This window comes from Maylandia zebra, linkage group LG6 (genome assembly GCF_041146795.1).
Source record: "Maylandia zebra isolate NMK-2024a linkage group LG6, Mzebra_GT3a, whole genome shotgun sequence".
In the NCBI taxonomy this organism is placed as follows: domain Eukaryota; kingdom Metazoa; phylum Chordata; class Actinopteri; order Cichliformes; family Cichlidae; genus Maylandia; species Maylandia zebra.
The window spans coordinates 27,616,321-27,639,017 of NC_135172.1; the positions used below are offsets into that span (position 1 = coordinate 27,616,321).

Below are 22,697 nucleotides of genomic sequence, written 5' to 3' on the forward strand. Positions count from 1 at the left end.
AGTTCTTATGTGAGGAGGAACAAGCAGAATAATTACATAATGATTTTATGTAAGAAATCGAACAGAAGCATGAAAATCGTCGGGGTTTCCGTCTTTCTTCTAGACCAGAGTAACTCACCGTGAGTCATGCCTGCAGAGGACATAATAAAAATGGAGGTTTGTAGACAATTTGGCTAAGTTTTTTTTTAAATGCCCAAAACAGGAAAAAATACACCCTTAAAATAAGTCCACAGCGCAACTAATTTTATTCATGGAAACATTAAGTGTGCGTTACTTGATTTAATATTCAAGCCTATATTTATTACACAAATAACCTTTGAAAGGCAGACACCTAACCGCACACATAGGGCTGACGGTGAGAGGCGTGGACGTCTGCAACACTGCAGACGAAGGCTGTTCTCCTGGTACCTGTGCGTGTCCCAACAAGGCGGATGCCCTGTTTTTGCCACAGGGTGTCAGTGCTCGTCTGCCGCCGTAATCACACGCGGCTTTACACCGATTCACGGAGGCTGATCTTCATTTATTTATTTATTTCAGCTGAAGTCCAGGAACGACCCTCGTGGGCCCAGCAGGGGCTGCCCATTATTTTCTAACATAATTATAATGTTTGTTTGCGTATGGTGATCGTGTGTGTGCGTCTTGAGTGCAGACAGCCAACTTTATGCCTTCATTAAAACTTTGCCAAGTGTTTCTACAGCAACCAGCTTCTCCCTACTCCTCTTCTACAACTTCACTTATCATCCTCATCTCATACTGCAGGGTGGCGTGTCCATTCTCTCCCTTTTTTCTCACTTTCAACTTGCAGCTGCACGCTAATTCCTTCCTTTTTTTAAATCTTCCACCAGTGATCCCCCCACCCCCATACTGTATATCAAACCACCACACCTCTCTTTCCCCCCCTCCTCTCCCTGCACGCCCCCTTCCCTCTTCGCTGCTACGTGTGGGCGTTCAGCTCAGGCTGTACTTTCCATTTTGGTACTGTATTGTCAATGCATTGTTGCATCCAATCCAGTTAAGATGCCGTGGGAATACTGTATAAATCTCCCTCCCCGTCTCTCTTTCTACACCCCTCCCCATCTCAGCAAAAAGAGCCAGTTGCTAGGTAACAGTTAATTGTCAAGAAGTAGTTACATGTGTTGCAATGCATCCTGGGGTTGTTGGGTTGATGGAGGGATCGAAGAAGTAAGCAAAAAAAAAAAGGCTGATGTTTTTCCTTTTTTTTTTTCAGAAGCTGATTAACTTATGAAAAGGTTATTTCTACCTATGCCTCACCTTGTTCTGTTCAACCATCCAGGACTGCAGCTGTTAAAAAAAACCTTCCCTCCAAATCTGTAGGCAAGGCATCGGTACATTTTCAAACCGGCTGGTTTCTTTAAATAACTCCTGTTGCTGGACAAGAGTAAAGAGAGAGTCTGAAGAGTAAGGGGAGGGGGAGAGAGAGGTTTTTGGGGGCTTTGATCTCTGCTGCTCGGTTCAGTTTGCATCACTTCTCCTTTCCCTCAATATATCTCCCATTATTTTTTGTTCTCCTTATCTCCTCTGCCTCTTTCATGCCTCTTTGTGGTTTTTTTCTTCCCACTGGAAAACAGAGAATGACAAGCAAAAGATGCAATGAAAGAGCAAAAAAGATGGCATTCTGCAGCAGCCATAATGTCACAGGACCGCACATGGACACAGCAATGTGATCCCTTCATGTGACATCACGGTCAACCTACAGACATGCACATAAACTGCAGGAGAAAAAGAAAAGACCAACCAGCTGAAATTTCTTATTTTTTATTAATACTTAACACTTTTATTCCAAAGAGACAGAAGAATAATATTTCTCAGCACTTATTTTCACATTGACTGTGTTTAATCTCATTTTTCAATATTACTAAATATTCAATCAAATTTGAAATACTCTCTGCACACAAGTAATTTCTCTCCATACAAAAAAAATGCAAGGATGAACTAGATTTTTTTGACATATGTACATTTTTCACAATCTGTACAGCTCGGGAATAGATTTGTTCGATCTCCTCTGTGACCAAACACAACATAACAGAAGATTTAGCTAAAGAGGGACAAAAAAAGAGACCACACCTCTGTAAAAATGCAATAGATAATCTATTGTGCTTTCTGGGTAGCAATTATTGGCGGTGGTTTACGATCTCCCCTCGCGAGAAAAAAAAAACAGCCTTCTTAACTGGTCAAAAAACAACAAAAAACCCCAAAACGCAACACTCGTTAAATGTGTGCACTATCTGTGTGATAATAAATGACTGCACGTATCCTGGCCTGAAGTCATTACAAAAAGCAGTTCTGCATTGGGGATCTCAGAATGAAAGATTTATCCCAAATAGATGTACTCTCTGCTGTTGTTTTGTACAGGTTTTTATCAAAAGTCCATGAGCGTGAGGTAAAGTATTTACATACAGCTTTATAGTACATGTACAACAAACAGCTATATCTCTCAGACGCACTCTGTCTCCCATATGAGCACACACAGAGGTAATCAAGCGTATGTTTTCAGGCACATACAATAACAGAAATAATGAGCTATATTCAAAAGGGAAAAAATTGTTGAAATGAGAGGGAAAAAAAGTTTTTTTTAAGTGACAGCGAGTGTGTAAAGCAAGAACTGAGCCACAAAGTATCAAGAAAGTTATATAAGGTTAACAGTAAAAAAAAAGAAAAGAAAAGTGTCTTCTATCTTTACCATAGTGAAAAGTTTTACTCAGATTCGGCATTTGAGTGAAACTGAAAAATTTTGACTTTTAGATCGCTCTTCTCTTACAAAAACACACACACACACACACAAACACACACACACACACACCTATAGTACTACATGGATCATCAGTACCAGTGAAAGTGATAAAATTCCAAATATCATTCAAGAACACACATTTTTTGGGCTAAAATTGAAAGTTAAAAAACAGAAATAAAGAAAAGTGTATACATGCAAGTGCTTACAAACACTGGACACCCCCCGCCCCTCATCATCACCCTTGTATCATACATACTGACTTGTCCACCAAGGGAAGGAAAGTCTTCTAAAAAATTGACCGGGATGTTCTACAAACTAAGTATTAGATCCATTCAGACAGGATTGTGCTTTGTAGATATCAAAATTTGGTTTGGTAACATGACTTCAAGTCAAACTGGACCAGTGACTTTAAGTAGAATATACTTTTCATGAATAATAATACAATTTAAAGGACAGAGAGAGCAGGAAACTTAGGAAATACACAACTTAGTTTTCACCTTCATATTCAGTCAGAGCAGAGATCATCTGAGTGTCTGATGTGGATTTGGAAGCTGCCTGGTTTTTTTTTAGCAACATAAAAATAAGTCAATCGATAATAAAGGTGGTGTTTTTCACACAGCGTCCCACCTTATTTTAGTGCGCCTACATCTCTTTACTCTGTTTTCCCCCCTTACAAAAGTCTGCAGTTGACACAATCCACACAGGACCTTGAACTTGAGGGCCAATTCTCTTCTTCATCAAAAATCTCAGCATGTGAAACAGATTAGGGCCGGGTGGAGGGATAAATCAGGGCTACAGTACATACTGAGATTTCTTTTTTATGTTTTATTTGAGGGATTTGTTAATGATGAGTGTAGAAAGGATGACCGAGAGCACAGAGGGGTACATTTATTATATATCCAGGTCCACTGCAGGATAATAACCTGGAGGAAAAAGCTGACATGTTGCTAATGTAGATTAGAAGGTTGATATTATGAAGCTACAGTCAATTAGCTTGGGTTAGCATAAACTGGAGACCAACCAGCAAGCCCAGGGCTGAAAAATGAAGCTGAATTTGATTTGTAGTTCCTTTAATGGCGTTTCGAGGTAAACAATTCCCTATAGACTTCCATATTAAGTTGGCTGACTTTACATAAAAAATAAATTTATTAAAAAAATAACAGTTTTTGGTCTTTATAGCTTATTTTTTCTTTTATAAATTGGAAGAGGTTCTTTTGTATAACTCATCCATTTAAATTTAATAAAATCTTATAGTTAGCCAACACATAATTTGCTGTTTGGAATGACAGGGGGAGGGGCTAGTCTAAGCTAGGCTACTAGCTGTGTGCTAGGGTTAACTTCAGCTAATTCAGTAAACCCGACATTTTGACAGTTTTTGTGGCTTTTGAAGCAATTTTAATAATATTAGTAAAGAAAGCACATGCTGTAACAAACTGTCCAAACCATGTGGTATTTTATTTCTATGTTACTGAGCTCTTATAGGTAAAGAGCAGTATGCCTACAATGAATTATATGTCCAGTGAATAGATTCACCATGCTAACAGTCACTTCTGCTCCCAGAAAGAAATAAAAACAGACGATGAGTTCAATAAAACTAGGATTAAGGCTTCAAAACAGGAGTATAAAACAGTAGTCACTGTCTTGCTAATAAACCAGAACATCAATGATGTAGTAGGCTTATGAGCCCTACAAATGTGACCCTGACCTTGAGCACTATCTGGATGATTGATTAGGGGATCACTGTGTGCACATTTCACTGAAATCTAACTAATACTCTCGGAGGAGTAGCGATTCTTTTGAATTGTGGATGGATGCTTTTCCGTGGCAGAAGGTTATTGGACCTTTGGCTGGATGTGCTAAAAATGGAAGTTTCTGGCATGGCAACAGCTTACAAGCTCTCTGAAAAAGTATTTATGTCAATTTGAGATAATTAAACTAATAGGATACAACATGTTATTAGTGAGCCTTAGAGGCACTGATATGTGGATTTTATTATTCCAAGATAGAGCCAGGTTAGCTACTTCCCCTTGTTATCTTCAATCTTTATGCTCAGCTAAGCTGACTGCAAACTTTTTTTTAAATGTACAGATCCTCTGAAAAGTGTCTTTTAAACTGCGGTGGCACTGTTCTGAGTTATGAGATAATTATGTGGGACTGTGTATTAAAAAAAATTCACGAGCCCGCTGTGGTCGTTGACACCTGCACAATACAGCGATAAACCCCACTTGCCATTCCTCAAATGTGACTATCTAATGTGGCAGGCAAGGCTTGTAACAGTAATCATAAAAAAATTAACTGCTCATACCAGAAACAGAGGCCTCTCTCTGAAAGTCCATTATGTTCCTGTCCTGAACAGAAAAACTGTCACGGCCAATTGAGCCAGACCCAATGAAACGCCACGGCAGCAACAAGAGGACATTAAATACGATTTACACATGATTAATGGATAGTTGACTTCTGGGTCATCTGTTATGAGGAGGGGAGGAGTGATGAAGCTTGTGGAGGTAAATGATTTCAAGGAAAATTACTTGTGGTTAGATTAACTGTGGCGTTAATACAAGAAGACGATTCTGCATTTAAACTGTGCGATCCTGCCGCTGCTTTCTTTTATTGGTCGGGGATCAAAGTGCAAATTTAAGCTTCCTCCGTGTCTAGCATTGTGTTATACAGTCAGCTAAACACCTCGAACTCTGCTCTCGTATTGGATGACTTGGATGTTCAGTTTTCAAACCAATTGATTAATTACTCGCAGGTGAATCTGTCTTTCCAACAGAAGATAGATGGAGAATCAGTATTAGTCCTTTAAGGCACATCCAGCTCAAAATGTGAGACCCATTTGGAACTGCCAGGCAGAAAGAAATGACAGCAAAACGGCAAATCAGTATGATGATGTCGTTTCTGCAGCTGAGAAAAAAAAGACCTTTGCAAATTTTCCAAGTACACACGATGTACTCAGCAAATCATGCCTTTCACGTACACTTCACAGCAATCAAAAGTGAGAAAAGTAAAAGAAAACAAAACAAAAAACATGAAGAATTGATAGCAAAGAAGAGTCCAAATTACAGGAACCCCCCCTCACCCTCACCCCCCACGAAAAAAAAGATCTGTACCGACATCGGGTCTATCAGACTCCTGTAAATTGGTAAGCTAAGAAAGAATCAACATCATACAAATATGTAACATGAACTATTCAAATAAATAAACTTTAAAAACAATCCAAACCGATCATCATTAAACACTGGAATAATATTCAATAATATTATTAACATTATCAATACAGTTATTGTTAGTGTACCCTGTTACTTCAGCAGAAGTGTTGATTTCTCATTCATGATTGTATTTCCGTTGCTAAACAAAACGTTTGTTTTGGTGTTGAGGAGCTGCAGGAGGGAGGGAAAGACAAAGAGCATGTGACGAGAGCAGAGGCTGGAAATTTGATTTCACCCCCCCTTCCCTACTACTTCCCTCCCATTCCTCCCTCCCTCCCTTTAGATCTTTCACTGAGCATCGGAGCAGCACCAGAATCCTCTCTTCTCATTAAAAACTTGTCTCCCGCCGGACTTCACCACAGCTTAGCCGGCAGTGGCCTGTGTGCATTGTCCAAATTCTTTCCATTTAGTGGAGTGAGAACAGCACACACGCGCGCGCGCACACACACATACACACAATTGTGCCTTGTCATTTTCTTCACGCAGAGAGGTCATCAGCCTGTGCTGTTTCTGCTTTTTCCTCTTCCCCTCATTTTCTTCGCCCACTTCAACTCCTCCCTCTCGCCTCTCTCTTTCTTCCACTATCTTCGCTCTCAAACGTCTGACTCAATGCTGGAGAGCTTTTCATAAACGTGTCCATTGCTGGCACCGTTGAATGGTCTCTGTCCCTGCCCCAAACCTAACGTGTCCCTGCCCCCAGGCAGTAGTTTGTTGCCCCCGTGGTGGTTCCCCATGGGCCCTCCCACCCCGCCCAGACACAGCTCTTGGGGGAACCTGGGGGCCACATTGGACATCACCCCAGCTGTGGCGGATGCGGGCAAATAGGAAGTTGCTCCCATGGAGCTGCGGAAGTCCCCTCCTCCTCGGCTGTTGTTGAGAAGTTGCTGCTGCTGCTGCTGTTGCTGCGTCTGTGGCTTTTTGATGTAGTACGGTTTGGCACCGTGTAAAAGACACTGGTCGTCGCCGAAGGTTGGGATGAAGGGATTCTGGTTCACCTTATCTGGGTAGAGAGATTTAGACAAGGAGTAAGTCCCGGCCCCTCTGCTACCACCACCACCACCACCACCACCACAGCCCCCACCTCCCATCATAGCTCTATCTCTGTCCCTCAGGTCTCTTTCCCCCACCGACCGCCGATGCAACCCACCTTCGCCTCCACGGAACAAACTGCAGGAGGAGCCTCCCTTGGCCCTATCCCCGCCTATCCCTCCAAACATTGGAGACTCTCTATCACCTGAATACCTCTCAAACATGTGAGCATAAGGGCTGGGGCCCTCCATGGAGCGATCTCTGTCTTTCAAGCTCACACTCCGGGGCTGTTGAAACTGCCCCCCAACGCCCCCACCCATCCCCATGCGACCTGCCCCCTCCCTCTGCAGGTCCACAAATGTGTCGTATGAGTGCTGCCTCCGTAACACCCTCCCGCCCGGCCCTAGCTTCCTGCGCTGTGCCTGAGTTTGTGTTTGGCTGGGTCCTACGCTACCCTTAACTCCAGTGAACATCATGTTGTTATCCTCACTAATGTTATAAAGGTTGCTCGGCTGAATCTTACAGGAGTCACAGCGTTTGGATGTGGCGGAGCTGGGACGACTGCTGGTCCCCCCAACTCCACTAACTGGACAAGTACTGCCTCCTCCACTATGGTGGCACACACTGTGGCAGTTACGACACTCCCAGTCACCCCCTGCTATGCCACCCCCTCCTATCCCTGACACCCCCTTTTCCCAGCAGGTGTGGGCCTGCTGCCCTGCCGACACCGGACCAAGCCCATCCGATTTCTTTTCTTTACCTTTGAGGAAGTCTTCCACAGGTACTAAGCTTTTACAGATACCACCACCGCTACCACCGCCCACACCACTTCCACCCTCTTGCTCCCACATGGCCTTGCCCTCCTTGGAGCGGAACTGGTCCGCATAGAAATCCCTCAGGTTCTCTTTATCCCTGCGGAATAAGTAAGGTGAAGCATTACCCCCTCCTCCTCCCCTCTTCCGCTCCAGGGGTGGTGAGACCGTGCGGTGTGCCTGGGGCCCGTGGGGGAAGTGGTGGTGGACGGTGTGGTGGTGGGGTCTCCTCCTGAAGCCGCTCAGCTCTATCTCGTCCTGCTCCCGTCTGCACTTGGCAGAGGCTGGCCTCTTTTTCAGGCTGTCCCTGTACTGCTTACGCCGCTTGGCGTTTCCTTCCAGGTTGCCGTAGGTGACGGTGTGCGTGGAGATATCCGACACATCAGAGCGAATGTTCCCATCGTCACCCCCTGAGCCTCCCCCACCCCCACAGTACCTGTCATGCCCCCCGATGAGCCCCGTGCTGGATGCACCTCCTTTGAAAGAAAACCTGCCGTACACATTGCTGCCCTTGAACCCACCCTGGCTGGAATCCGCAGGGGTGTGGCCAGCGATCAGGTCAAATTTACTGGTATTCCTGTGAGTCATGGAGGGGCGGGGCTGGGTGGTGAAGATAGGTGCTACCCCTCCCCCCAAACTGTCGCAATCGAACATGCCCCCCTCCAACGAGCTAGCGCTGCCTAAGCTACGCGGCCTATTTGGCGGGGGGCCGGACATACCCAGAGCCGGGTGGTGGTGCCGGTAATGGTCCTGGTACAAGTTGCTGTCCTTCAGGGGCAAGTTGCCAAAAGTCCTCTCCACCTCGCTGATGTAGTCACTGAACATGTTGTCCTCTGGCATGTAGGGTGGCGCAGACTTGCAGTCTACAGGGTGACCCACCAGGCTGCGCCGGTGCTCCTGGATATCGTATATAGCCGACTCACGGCCGCTGTGGCTATATTCCAGGGCGGCGTGTGGAGAGCCGTTAACGCCCGGAACGGCAGTCATGTCCTTGGCAGTGCGGAGCAACCGCAGGATGTTCGAGTGAGTGTTGTTCATGTTCTTCTTTATGGTGGATGAGGGGGAGTCTATGGTGGACTTGTTTTCCTCGATTTGGACTCCATGGATGCAGCTGTAGATACCCTGCAGATTGATAATGAGAAGAAAAGGGAAGGTAGAGAGAGATAAAGAGAGGGTGAGACCATGGAAGGGAGAAAGAGTGAGTGTGATAAGGTATGACTCCCAAGAGAGATCACAATAACAGCAAAATGTGTGGCAGGAGTAAGGAGTCAAGAACCAGAGGAGGGTTTAATGTTAAGAGAGACGGAGGCAGATACCAGACACAGAGACAGACAGAGAGAGGGAGAGGGAGGCAAACAGAAACAGGCAGAGGCAGAGAGGTTAATGCATTGCCATGTTCTCTATGACCACCCTCTTGTTTACACACTATTAAACAGTAATAGGGTCTGAGTTCATAAATGAATTTTCTCTGGGGAACGACGAGGACCCTCACAGCTGCTGCTCAGCCCTCAACCTCAGACACAGAGAACTGAGTGAGAAGAGACAGAGCAGATCAGAGCCTTAATTGATATCACAAGGGGAGCAAGTGAGTCAATAGGTTTGATCAATGTCATTTAAATTTAGCAGACACTCGCCTTGCTGTCTTTCTACTTACTTGTTTCTCTTTATAAACAATAGGGATCAATCACTTTTGTCTCACAGGTAAAAGATATAACCACTGACTAAATTTTACTCATAAGGTCACCATCCATCAGTGTGTGTGTGTGTGTGTGTTTGCTATGGTTGGTTAGTAGAAGCAGCATTTTCATGTGAGCGGAAGATTTTGCGAGTGGAGTCAAACAAGCATATTTAAATGGGGGCTGGGGGAATCTGTGGTTTAGGCAACAGCCAACTCTGAAAGGTCGAGGACGCACTACCCACCAGCCAGTGTGCAGGCCAGTATTCCTCAAAGGCGTCAACTTGTCAGAAACTGTTTCCGTCGGCCTCTTAGTCACTTTCATGAATGCGATTCGTCAACCACCCCCACCCCCTCTTTTCCTTTATGCCTCCATTCTGTCTTTGGGTCTGCCTTATCTCCGTTTCCGGGTGCTTTGGTGAGCAGCAGCCGCTCCGATGGGATTGTCTGTCTTTATCTGTCTGCATCTATCGCTACTACAGCTGCAGTGAAAGGTAATGAAACACAGGTTCTAGGCACACCACTGTCTGTTCTCTGCTACCCTTTGTCCTGTTACCAGTTTTATTCTTTTATCATGACTGTTGCTAACTTATCTTTTGATCTGTCTCTGAATTTTCTTAGCCCCTTGCTGTCCCATCACTTGTCACCTTCTTGCTTTATGTGACCTGCCCTGCCATTTGGAAATATTTCTCGCAGCTACAATCTTCAAACAGGCATGGAAATGTATGACAGACATCTGTATGGGCAGAAATCTGTGCCATCAGAAACTGAATTTGAATAAGTTCAATTTGAATTTGAATTGCTCAGATTGAATCTGAATTGTAACTTGAATAAATGCTTTTGAAAACTGAATTTGAATTAGTCTAATTTGAAATTGAATTTATGGTTTGAAAATGAATTGATTTGCTTTGAAACTGCATTTTATCCTTTAAAAATTCAGCTCTCGAATGATTTCAGTTTCACTTCTCACCATTCAGTTTCAGTTCTACAATTCAATTTCAGTTCCAAAATTCAGTTTTTTGGAACTTACATCCGGTTCCGGTTCAAGCGCAGATTAATAGAACTACGTTTTACTAGCGAACCGAAAGTGTTACCGACGGGCATCTACAGCGTCTTGAGCTGAATTAAGGCTTCAGAAGTCATTCGTCATGTCGAATGACCAGCAGATAAACTCTCAGGTTGGTAATAAATGTATTACATGTATAAGAACAAGCGTCATGTTAACAAATGATAGCCGTACAGTAACTGTTATGCTTATTGTAGCTGTTAGCTAAAAACGCTAATTTAGCATAGTTTGCCCTGAATTCAGCTTTGACAAACAAATATGATCGACTGTTTCTAGTAGAATTCCAAAGTTGTCATCTTGGACCCTCTCAGAATGCTTGCAGAGACCCCTACAGTAGGGAAACATGCAAAACGGTGGCCAAACCTTTGTATTTTAGCTTTATTTATGCCTTACACAGCATCTCAACTCTTTAGCTAACTTCATAACTTTAGCTAAAGTGAATAGTTAGTCTAATTCATTAGTGCAGATATGATATGTGACTAGCACTGTGTTTAACTACCATAATAATTTTTAGGGTACTGAGTGCATGCTTAATTAGATTTTTGCTTTTTAAAAACACACTGCTCCATTACTATGTTTGACAGGCTGAAGTTGTCGGGTCACCTCCTAAATCGACCATCTTTTACAGGTGTTTTGTGCCAGAAATGGAGTGTCCACTGAAGACTGAAGATACTGAATCTCTACGCCTTGCCATTGATCCCTCTTGTGCCTTCATATAGACAAGAGACATTAACTTAACCATTCTCATATGCTCTGTACCTACATCACCTTCCCTGACAGTCGTAGCTTGGCTCATCTGAGGGTGAAATTATAAGAATGTGTTATTTTGCAAAGTGCTCTCTAGGGTTCCTAAATAAAATATGGCATTGAGGTCATTTCTTTTGAATTAATCCCTTCTTCTGAAATATAAGAACCTCTGCTGGTTTTAATGGCACTTTGGATTTCTTTACTTTCTGTTCCACTTCCAAACCCAAATAGATGCTGACAAGCTGACACAGTAACATGGAAGAGGGAAAGACGTTGGAAAGGACTACTACAAATAAACCTAATGCCTAACAATGAAAAGTGTAAAATAAGAACAATAACAATAATAATAATAAAGATAAAAGATGAAGTAACATGTTTTTAGTATTTTATTTATTCCAAATGATCATCCAGATGTCTGTGACATGTGATGACAAACACCATAATGGAAGGCCTTAGTCATCACATGCTTAAACTCATATATTTTTGCATATGCTGAACAGGCAGTCAGACATGCTGTAACTGTGGGGTAGAAAACAGCATGAACACCATACGGCAGGTGTCTCAAACTCCAGTCCTCGAGGGCATGGAAAAGTTGCATGACACTTTGACCCTTGAGGACTGGAGTTTGAGACCCCTGTCATATGGAATATGACAGGTGTGGTTGAACTGCATGAAGACTCTGAAGTTTGTCTTCTCTTCTGGCAGGACAGGAATGTAGCCTTGTCCTGTGAGCCACTGTAAGGATGTACTTAAGAGTAGAACTGGACTGTCACCGGCCTCAGGCTCTTCACCCTTTTCAAAGACAAAGCAGTCATTTAGATAAAATATTAGATATTGTTTACCTGTAAATGCACAAAGTAAATTTAGAAATGTAATTATTGTCAAGAGTGAACAAGTACTGATAGTGTAATCTACAGCTGTGGCCAAACGTTTAGAGAATGAGAAGTGTTGTTTGCTTATTTACAAAGTTTGCTGTTTCAGTGATAGTTGTATATCACATTATATCACTTCAAACAGAGGTGATCCAGTAATGCTGCACTAATGAATTAGACTAACTATTCACTTTAGCTAAAGTTATGAAGTTAGCTAAAGAGTTGAGATGCTGTGTAAGGCATAAATAAAGCTAAAATACAAAGGTTTGGCCACCGTTTTGCATGTTTCCCTACTGTAGGGGTCTCTGCAAGCATTCTGAGAGGGTCCAAGATGACAACTTTGGAATTCTACTAGAAACAGTCGATCATATTTGTTTGTCAAAGCTGAATTCAGGGCAAACTACGCTAAATTAGCGTTTTTAGCTAACAGCTACAATAAGCATAACAGTTACTGTACGGCTATCATTTGTTAACATGACGCTTGTTCTTATACATGTAATACATTTATTACCAACCTGAGAGTTTATCCGCTGGTCATTCGACATGACGAATGACTTCTGAAGCCTTAATTCAGCTCAAGACGCTGTAGATGCCCGTCGGTGACACTTTCGGTCCGCTAGTAAAACGTAGTTCTATTAATCTGCGCTTGAACCGGAACCGGATGTAAGTTCCAAAAAACTGAATTTTGGAACTGAAATTGAATTGTAGAACTGAAACTGAATGGTGAGAAGTGAAACTGAAATTATTCGAGAGCTGAATTTTTAAAGGATAAAATGCAGTTTCAAAGCAAATCAATTCATTTTCAAAATATAAAATTCAATTTCAATTTAGTGATGATCATTTTCAAACCATAAATTCAATTTCAAATTAGACTAATTCAAATTCAGTTTTCAAAAGCATTTATTCAAGTTACAATTCAGATTCAATCTGAGCAATTCAAATTCAAATTGAACTTATTCAAATTCAGTTTCTGATGGCACAGATTTCTGCCCATACATCTGCTTGACTAATCCGCTCTTGAGTTGTAGGAGACAATTCTGAAATTTGTCTGCAACTAGAATTTATTTAATTCAACAAGTGACAAGCTCTTCTCACGCTTTGTAAAAAAAAAAAAGAAAAAGAAATCTAACACAGATGGAGGTTGCTACCATTTCAAAAACACAGAAGACAGTGTGCTTCAGTAGCGCTTATGGCCTGCACTCTCTTTTATTGTCCTTCTGGTCATTCTGAGTAGGTGTAAACCAGATTACCTTACAATTAGAAACACCTTCATCCTTAAGACCAAACCCATAAACAGCAGTGTCCCTTTTTCCTGGGCAATAATAACTAAGGCAATTTGCATACAACAGCAACCTGCTTCTTAAAAGGTAACATTATGCAAATGCTTGACACTTCAAATGACTATTTATATGGACCCAATTTACATGGGGAGGAGGTGACAAGGTAAAAAAAAAAAGGTTTCAGCTTCTCTCAGGTTTCATTTTTAGCATGCTAACTCCCTCTGCTTACAAACAAGCACGGCACAATGAATGACTTCCAGGAGAGAGGCTCTGAAAATGTGTCCAAATCTTAATGATTTCTGTGTCTCGCTTCTTGACGATGGCTCGCTTTTCACCTCAGCTCCAAGTGCAGGTATTTCTAGCAGACAGAAGCACATTTGCTTTTCAGATATGGATAACAAACAGTTTGTGTCAAGCCTCTGAAATGCCTACTTTTTGTGTTAATTTGTTATTTCCAAAGAACCAATCAATTCCATTCAATTCAGTTTTATTAATGTAGCACCAAATTACAACAATAATTGCCTCAAGGTGCCTTATATTGTAAGGTAGAGACCCTACAATAATACAGAGAAAACAGAGAAAACCCCAACAAGCATATGACTCCCTGTGCTCATGCCCCTATGAGCAAGCACTTAGGTGACAGCAGGAAGGAAAAACTCCCTTTTAACAGGAAGAAACCTAGAGCAGAACGAGGCTGTCATCGACGAGGGCCGGTCATCTGCCGTGACCGGTTGGAGGTGAAGGGAGGAGGATGTAACAAAACTGATAAAAATACAGGATAAGCCATTTGTGTTAGAGTTGATGGGCGTTATCGGGTGTTTAGCTGATGACAAAGTGTCTCAGTACTTCTTTACGGTCATATTTGTAGAGGCTGGAAATTTTTTATTTTTTTTTAAGTTTTCCTGGGCTTTGTTTCTCTTTTTTGTACTTATACCTGGCCTGCTGAGAAGCACCTGCAGGATCGAACATCAGGGCCATGAAGCGTCCTTTCTTCTTTTTTCTGTTTTTGCACTGACATGTGAACAGCAGAGCTTCAACATCAACATATTGACTTGTCATCATAGAAAAGACAAAAATGCACCCAAGTTCACTCAGATTTCTTGTCTTAGTGTACTGATCATGTGATTTAGCACAGCATTTGCTCCATGCTCTTTAGGAAGAGCTGCTGTTGTCGCTCCTGGATGCTGTAACGTTGCATAACTTCTCATATATGTAGTCTAAGTGCTATCTTTTGAAGCTGTTTTTCACCATTTCATGTGAACATGCAGTTCACTTGGGTTGGGTTGCTTGGGTTGCTGCCTTCTTATATATGTTCCCTGCTTGTAATGAAACATGCTGGTCGGTATTCTCTTCGTCCGCATGGTTACTTGTTGCTTTCTGTTCCATTTGCCCGAACTGAACTTGGTAAAAGAGCTTTTGTCCATTTAGCACCCTCGGCCTGGAACAAACTGCAGAAGGAATGGAAAATGACTGAATTCATTTCATTAAGTGATTTTAAATCTAAACTACGAATCCTTGAGGCCAAGTCCATAACATGCAACTGTTTCAATTAGATTGATTGTCATTTTAACTGACTTTTTATTTTATTTGAATTTTATTGAATTTTATTTTTATTTTATTTGTATTCTTTCACTTATTGTTGCATGTGTGTTGTTGCTGCCTGTGTTTGAGTAATTTCTGTAACTGTGAGACATCTGCTGCTGCCTATCTTGGCCAGGTCTCCCTTGAAAAAGAGGTTTTTAATCTCAATGGGATCTTCCTGGTTAAATAAAGGTTAATAAATAAATAAATAAATAAATAAATAAATAAATAGTTCTGGTAACCATTACAATTAAAGTTATGGCTTTCTCCCTGTTAAGTGTGACAGAGACCTCGAATTAAATGCCAAATAAGTTCCCCAGAGGTGTTACCAAGATGGCTGCCAGAGGGTAAGATCAGTTTCTGGAAGGACATTTGTTGCCTATGTTATTTATTTAAGATGCAGCTGTTGTAAACCCATATATCAGTGCTTTCAGAGGTCAGTTATGTTACTGCCCTGCAATGATCTCTAAAGTAATCCACCAATAAAGTAAAATAGGATTTTTTCTTGTTGCATTAATTCCACTAAATAAAATATGAAATAGATGTTAACTAACAAAAGTGACACTGAAATGCACATAATTGGATAAAGGATAAACACCTTCTTTGTCTATGACTGGCAGTATTAAATTGAGTTTGAATAGATAATAACGGGCTCTAGCAGCTATCTGGAGTATTTTTTTTATATCACTAGAATTTGTTTTTGTTGTTAACAACAGCCTGAGCTAAAAAAAAAAAAAAAAAGAAGCCGCAGGTAGCTCAGGTGAGTCATCGCATCTCCCTGACTGACTCCATCCACCTCAACCACAGCCAGTGGTTTTAAAACAGCCACTCCTGTGATCTTTCTGTCAGAAGGACAGAGGTCAGACCTAAAATAAAACACGAGCACACTCACTCTGCTAATGGAAAAGGTGAATCCGGGCTTTCCAGAGCACACGCCCATGAAGCAGAAGCGCAGCTGCCAGTAGAACAAATGTTCACAGATGAAGGTGATGAATGACAGAACCATGGCAGCCCCGAGCATGTAGAAGACCCCTGCCATGTTGTCCACGTCCAGCTGACTGCTCATCACCTCGTTCTTCTCATTGTGGCAGATGCCCGTCAGCCAGAGGGCCTCCAACTCCTCCATCTCACCTGGAGACACATACACACCGGTCAAAAGCGCTGGTCAAGTGTGACATGCAGATGGGTTTGTAGGTGTCTAAATGTATAAATATGTGTACAAAACAAGACGGCACTTGTTTGGTTTTTTCTAGATGGGCCATTGTTGCCAAAAACAGCTGAGGTCTCATGTACATGCAACAAATGTCACGTTCTATTATTCTGACTGAATGCCCCCCAGACAAGCCTCCTCATTAAGGACTGCTTATGCAAGGCTAACCCCTTTGTTGTGTTGGTGGGGGGGGGACCAAAAATACAACTGCCTGCTGGGACTCAGCAGTCCTAGGAGAGGAAGTGTGCATGGTCATGTGAGAAGGGTTTCCGTCTAAAAACTGTGTCGCCGCCAGTTCCGCATCCCCGGGGAGATTACTAAAGGGGGAGGACACGTCCAGAGAGATTTGTTAGATCTGTGTATGAGCTTATGGTGTGTATAAGGTATTTTCCTGCTGCTTACATAAAACTATTGTGTGTGTGAGTGTTTGCACACATAGGTGTGGTCGTGTGCACTGTGTTTGTATCCAGAGGGGTCAAATTCTGCTTTTCTACCAGATTTGATGGGTGTCACAGAAGTACACACAAGTCCTTCAACACTAGTGTCCTGATGATTAAATACAGCGAGATAATGGCCCTGTTTTATAGAACAATAGAGTCTGCATCAGGAGGTTGGAGCGGTCGAGGGAGAAGTGGTTGACACAATATCAGATTTTCCCCACACAATTACGATTGCTGTGCATTTATTGCAGTGTTTGTCAATTTACAGTGAACAATACTAACAAATTAACACCAATAAAGTCCAATAAGAACTTTTTGACTCCACTATTCTTCCTAATGAGGCAAATAGTAAAAACGAAATAAATAAAAAGACATGGATAAACAAGTATGAACAAACATTGTGTACCCACTGCTGAGTTTACATAGAAAATATCACGAAGCAGCAGAGCACAGTGACTTTGTTCAAACCAGTGCTCGGTGGTTCTGGATTATTTACGCTTGTATCATATGCACATTTTTAAAAATTATTGCTGGTATTTTCAACACACGCAGATTACATTGTAGATCGTTTAGGAGTTTTGTGTTTTGCACTTTGGAAAACATCAAATGTTTAAACAAAGAAAATGTAAGAACAAAATAAGGTCATTTTGAATTTGATGGCAGCAACATCACGAGTTGAGTCCATTATTATCTGCATAATAATGTTGCTCTTAATTAAACCTATATATACCTTTCAGCATCAATGGTGCCTTTCCAGTTCATTAGACTCTAACAAACATGTTCCCATCCCAACACATAACATCCCAACACTATGTGACAAATCGTCAGTATGTTATGCGCTCGGAGGCATGAGAGCTGTTTGGAATCACTTTGGAAAACACGATCTGATAGGGTTAAGGTTTTGGTTAAGGATTAAGGTTATAGTTAGGCCTGGAATGGAGGGCTGGAGCCTCTGCTCTGGAAACGGAGATGTGTTACCGCCACAAGTGGTAATCTGTTAGATTCAATTGAGAATCCGGATCGTCTCAAAAGGATGTGGAAGGGTACCTTTCACGTTACTATGCAATGCCTCGGGCCGTTACAAATCGTCGGTATGTGACACGTTGGGAATGAGAATGCTCTAACACCAGATTCAGGCTTTTGAACTGAGCTCTGATTACAAGCCAGATGGAGCCTCTTCTCTTTGGTCTGGAGAATGCAGAATTCATGTTTTACGAAAAGAATCTTAAATTCAAAATTGACATTTTCCACTTAGTCTTATTACATTTTCAAAGAGGTTAGGTCAAAAGAAGACGGCGGTGTTTCTGGATCATTTTCATTTATGACTACGTTTTTGCAACATACATTTTTAGATGACGCAGTCGTCTCACAGACACTGATTTCTGGAAGTGTTTCTGAGTCCGTGCAGTGATTTCTATGACAGAATCATGCAGTCCTGCCCGAGCAGCCAAAGATTACAAACAGTTTTGATTTATGGACTTGTCCCTTGCGCACAGAGATTTCTCCAGATTCTCTGGATGTTTTGCTGATACTATGTAATATACATGATTAGAACTTCAGTTTTGCAATTTTACATTGCAGAACAATATTCTATAATTAGGATGAAGTTCCACAGCTTGCAGACACAGTTTTGTTTGCAGATTGGGGAATCTCTGTCCATCTTTGCCTCTGAGAAACTCTGCCTGTCAAACATGCTCTCTTTATAGTTCAGTACAACTAGTTCAGTACAATAGTTCAATACAACTTTATGCTGTAAGGTAAAGACCCTACAATAATACAGAGAAAACCCTAACAATCACATGTAGCCAGTGTTGGGAAGGTTACTTTTAAAATGTATTCCATTACAGAATACAGAATACATGCCCCAAAATGTATTCTGTAACGTATTCCGTTACGTTACTCAATGACAGTAACGTATTCTGAATACTTTGGATTACTTAATATATTATCATGCTTTTTACAACAACGTGAATGTACTATTGCTGTGTGATTTATTACTATTACTGAAGGTCCGCGACTCCGAGCTGTAGTAAAGGGACCTCTGACTAATACGGCGGGGTCCCTGTCGGCTCGTAGCCGAAAAATAGCTTTACTTTGTTGTGTGGGTCAACTTTTCTTGCGAGAGACAGAGAGAGGCGTTGAAAGACTGCTCCAACGGAACTTATTGTTTTCGGAGGAAAACACGAACACGGTGTACAGTCGAGTCTTAATAGCTTACTTACAACTGGGCTCGTCAGGCACTCTTCTTGGCTGAAGTGGTTATTATTATATTTACATGCTTCCAGCTCCCGTTTTTCCTCGATGACAACTCCAACCTTTCCACTCCCCTTTTTCTCTCTCCCTCCTCGCGCTCACAGACCCATAATGTGTATGGCAGTGCATTCTCCCTGCAACACGGACTACACTGGCCATGATGCTACATTCTTTAGAGCTATGCTTGTAGCATTCTGCCTGTTAGCTTAGCACAACAACAACAACGAAAAGGCGCTCTCTCACCCAGGAAACACACAGTCGCAGAGAGAGAGAGAGAGAGAGCGTCACCCTGTAACCATGGCAACCGTAGCGCTGCCGCCTGGAACAACAGAACGTAGCTGTCAAACAAAACCCAAACAGTCCTGACCCGCGACAAAATGAAACAGGAAAGTACCGCAGTGTAATCCATTTATTTCAACAAAGTAACTGTATTCTGAATACCACCTTTTTAAACGGTAACTGTAACGGAATACAGTTACTCATATTTTGTATTTTAAATACGTAACGGAGGTACATGTATTCCGTTATTCCCCAACACTGCATGTAGCCCATGTGTAATCACTTGCGTGACAGTAGAAAGGAAATATGCTTTTTAACAGGAAGAAACCTCCAGAAGAATGAAGCTCAGGGATGGGCGGCCATCTGCCGCTCGATGGTCCAATCATTTTACTGACTTGTTGAAAGTTCACCTAATTAGTTACAAAATGTTCCTCCAGCTGTTTCTTTTTAGTACCACTTAATTTTCCAGCCTTTTGTTACCCAACGTTTACTGCCAAATTCAAAATGAGCTAATATTTGTTTTATGAAATAAAAATGTCTCACTTTCAAAATGTCATGTTTTCTGCATTTTACTGTGAATAAAACATGGGTTTAGAATATTTGCAAATCGATGCATTCTGTTTTTAGTTACATTTTTCAACTTTTGTGTTCATTTAATTTTTGTTTGGGTGTATTGACGAAAAACTACTTTGGTTTAGGGAAAGATTGTTGCTTAGGATAAAATATTAACCCTGCATGTTAAAAAAAACAAAATATGCATGTCATCTATGTCCATATGTCGAGGTGAGAGTAAGAGACACAGTGCCAATGAAGACGGCAAAGCTGTGCACTGTTTGAGACTCCATTGATAAAACAAAAGTATTAGACTTGCTGGGACAAACAGTAGGTTGGTACATTAAGACCAAAATGAGCCTCAGTGAGGGATACAGAGCACTGTGTTATGTGGTAGTATTAAAGTGGGGGGCTGACAGTTTTTTCATGCTGATGAGTAACACACAGATAGTCATTGGATGGACTAAAACAAGGAGTATAACCTTTCAACTTGGGGAAATGCAATCCATTGCAAGGTGATTTTTTTGGTGATTAAAGAACTACTTTTGTCACATCAACAGAGCTGAAACAATAGAATGAGCATCACGTCACATTAGGGCAGAAAGATTTGGGAAATAAATGGCCTCAAAAAGGAAATTTAAATGATCAAAGTGGTGGGAGATTGCCTGAGAAATATTTGATAGAATAACCTACTTTTTAGACTGACTTGTGACTACAAAGCACAAATGGGAATTCATTGATTCCCTTTAAATTTCCAAACAGATGTTTAGCTCCAGCATGACTGATTCATCTAAACAGTTTGCAACAGCTCTCCAAACTGAATACTTACTGCTATTAAATCTGCATAGCTTGCGCTTTTTTTGTAGAATGTGAACCAAATTGATGATATATTAGATTAATGAGCAGAATTTATCATGTGAAAGAAATATCTATGATTAAAATTCTTCTCCTATTACTCTGCTTATTCTTATTTTTCATTGTTCCCACCCCACCCCTCTCCTCCACCTTTACCTGTTCCTCCTGATCTTGCATCATTCCTGGCTATTCTGTATGCAGTTCCACTATTTCCTGTTGCAAAGCCGCTACTGACCCCTTCCCCTCTGCATACAACTTGACTCAAACAGGAAGCAACGGAAATGAGCAAACATCGATGAGTCTGATCTCTTAACCTGTATGTGTGTTGACAGCCAAACAATCTGCAAGAGGTAATGAGAGGTAATGCTTGATGTGCTGGCCTCGTGTACACGGCAAGATTTTACTTCCATTTGGATAAATTCGTGGAGATGTGTCACAACACTCAAGCATCCACACAGCTACATGTCACAATCACATCCTTTCACAAGCCAGCACTTTAATGTACGCCACTCGGGAAGTTCCCAACAGTGTGTCGACGTCTGGATCAATCTGACTCCGAACGATCTGATCCAAGGTGAATGTTCTCTCCGTACTGACCTCTTTATCCATCTCGCACGACACAATGGAAAGTGATAGCACCTGGAAGGCCACGTCTGTGTATGTATGAGTGTGTGTCAGCGTGCTGTAGAGTATAAGATCTGGCAGGTAGTGAGGTGAGCAGTGTGGAGGACATGCTATCAGTCGAAGTGGAGAAGGTGTATTCTCTGAAGGCAAAGATTCACATCAGGAACAGTTGTGTCTTTTATTTCCTGAGGTACAAAATGTAACGGTAGTAGACCAAGGCGGTAGTTTCACTATTATTTTTTTAGTACAGTAGGGTACTGTGCAAAAGTCTTGAGCCACCCCTCATTTTTTAAAATTTTGCTTGGAAAATGAGGAATAAGTTTACTGAAACATGCCATCACAGATGAAAAGATAATAAGTAAAACAGAATTTGTACAGTTTTAACAAACTTAAAAGTAAATTTTTGGTATGACCACCTTTATTCTTCAACACATCGTGAACTTCTGTGAACAAGCTTTCTGGTAGTTTCTTTAAGTAGTCTTGAGTAAATGTTTTTGAAGGCTTCTTGAAAGACATTCAAAGCTCTTCTTTGGATGTTGGCTGCCTTTTGTTCTCTTCTCAGTCAAAATGATCCTAAACTGCTTCAACAGTGTTGCCGTCAAGGCTCTGGACAGACAATCCATGACTGATAGGTGAGTCATGCTGAGTGTTTTTCTATTCAAAACACTCAGTGTTGAATAGAAAGTGTAACATGGGGCGACCGTGGCTCAGGGGGTTGGGAGGCGTATCTGTAACCGGAAGGTCGCCGGTTCGATCCCCGCGCTCTCTGTCCTGGTCGTTGTGTCCTTGGGCAAGACACTACTGGTGTTGGCCAGAGGGGCCGATGGCGTGATATGGCAGCCTCGCTTCTGTCAGTCTGCCCCAGGGCAGCTGTGGCTACAACCATAGTTTGCCTCCACCAGTGTGTGAATGTGAGAGTGAATGAATAGTGGCATTGTAAAGCACTTTGGGTGCCTTGAAAAGCGCTATATAAATCCAATCCATTATTATTCAGGTTCTATTTTACTGCACTGGCTGAGCGTTTGGGATCATTGTCATGCTGAAAACTGAAACTGTTGCCAATCAGATGCATGGTATCATGGTAAGATTGGCTTCTTAAGGAAGAGACCATTTCTGATTAGGCTTCAGCAGAATCTTTGCTAGGTTGTCTGTTATGTATTGACACAACACCTTTATACCTTGAGTGCGGTGTCTTTTTATGCTTGAATAATTCATAGGTCACAGTTATGTGGTTTAAAAAAAAAAGAAGAAAAAAATCCCTGAAAATAATCAGCTACAAGAACTAGACTGAAAACTAGTGAAAAAGCAGTCGATATCCAAAGAAACACTTTGAAAGTCCTCCTGAAAGCCTCGAGACCTCTTTTAAAAAATTACCAGAAAGTCTGGAAACAAAATATAAAGAAACGCAGGATGGCTCGAGACTTTTGAACAGTATTGAATATATAACTTTAAAGGTCAGAC

The 22,697-nt window shown here is 41.7% G+C and overlaps 1 protein-coding gene across 5 annotated transcripts in view; it reads right to left on the reverse strand.

Annotated features, from left to right (window-relative positions):
- Nucleotides 1-1,777: 1,777 nt before the first annotated feature.
- The window catches only part of grin2bb (glutamate receptor, ionotropic, N-methyl D-aspartate 2B, genome duplicate b), a 154,509-nt gene continuing 133,589 nt past the window's right edge, over nucleotides 1,778-22,697 (reverse strand). For 3 of the 5 annotated variants that reach the window (XM_076885003.1, XM_076885002.1, XM_076885004.1), the window contains exons 15-16: nucleotides 15,916-16,154; nucleotides 1,778-8,924 (exon numbers count right to left, since the gene is read on the reverse strand). In XM_076885003.1, the coding sequence (XP_076741118.1) occupies nucleotides 6,555-8,924; nucleotides 15,916-16,154 (2,609 nt within the window). In that variant the 3' untranslated portion in view covers nucleotides 1,778-6,554. The remainder of the gene's footprint in view (nucleotides 8,925-15,915; nucleotides 16,155-22,697) is intronic. The other 2 variants (XM_076885006.1, XM_076885005.1) reach the window with 2 other exon arrangements.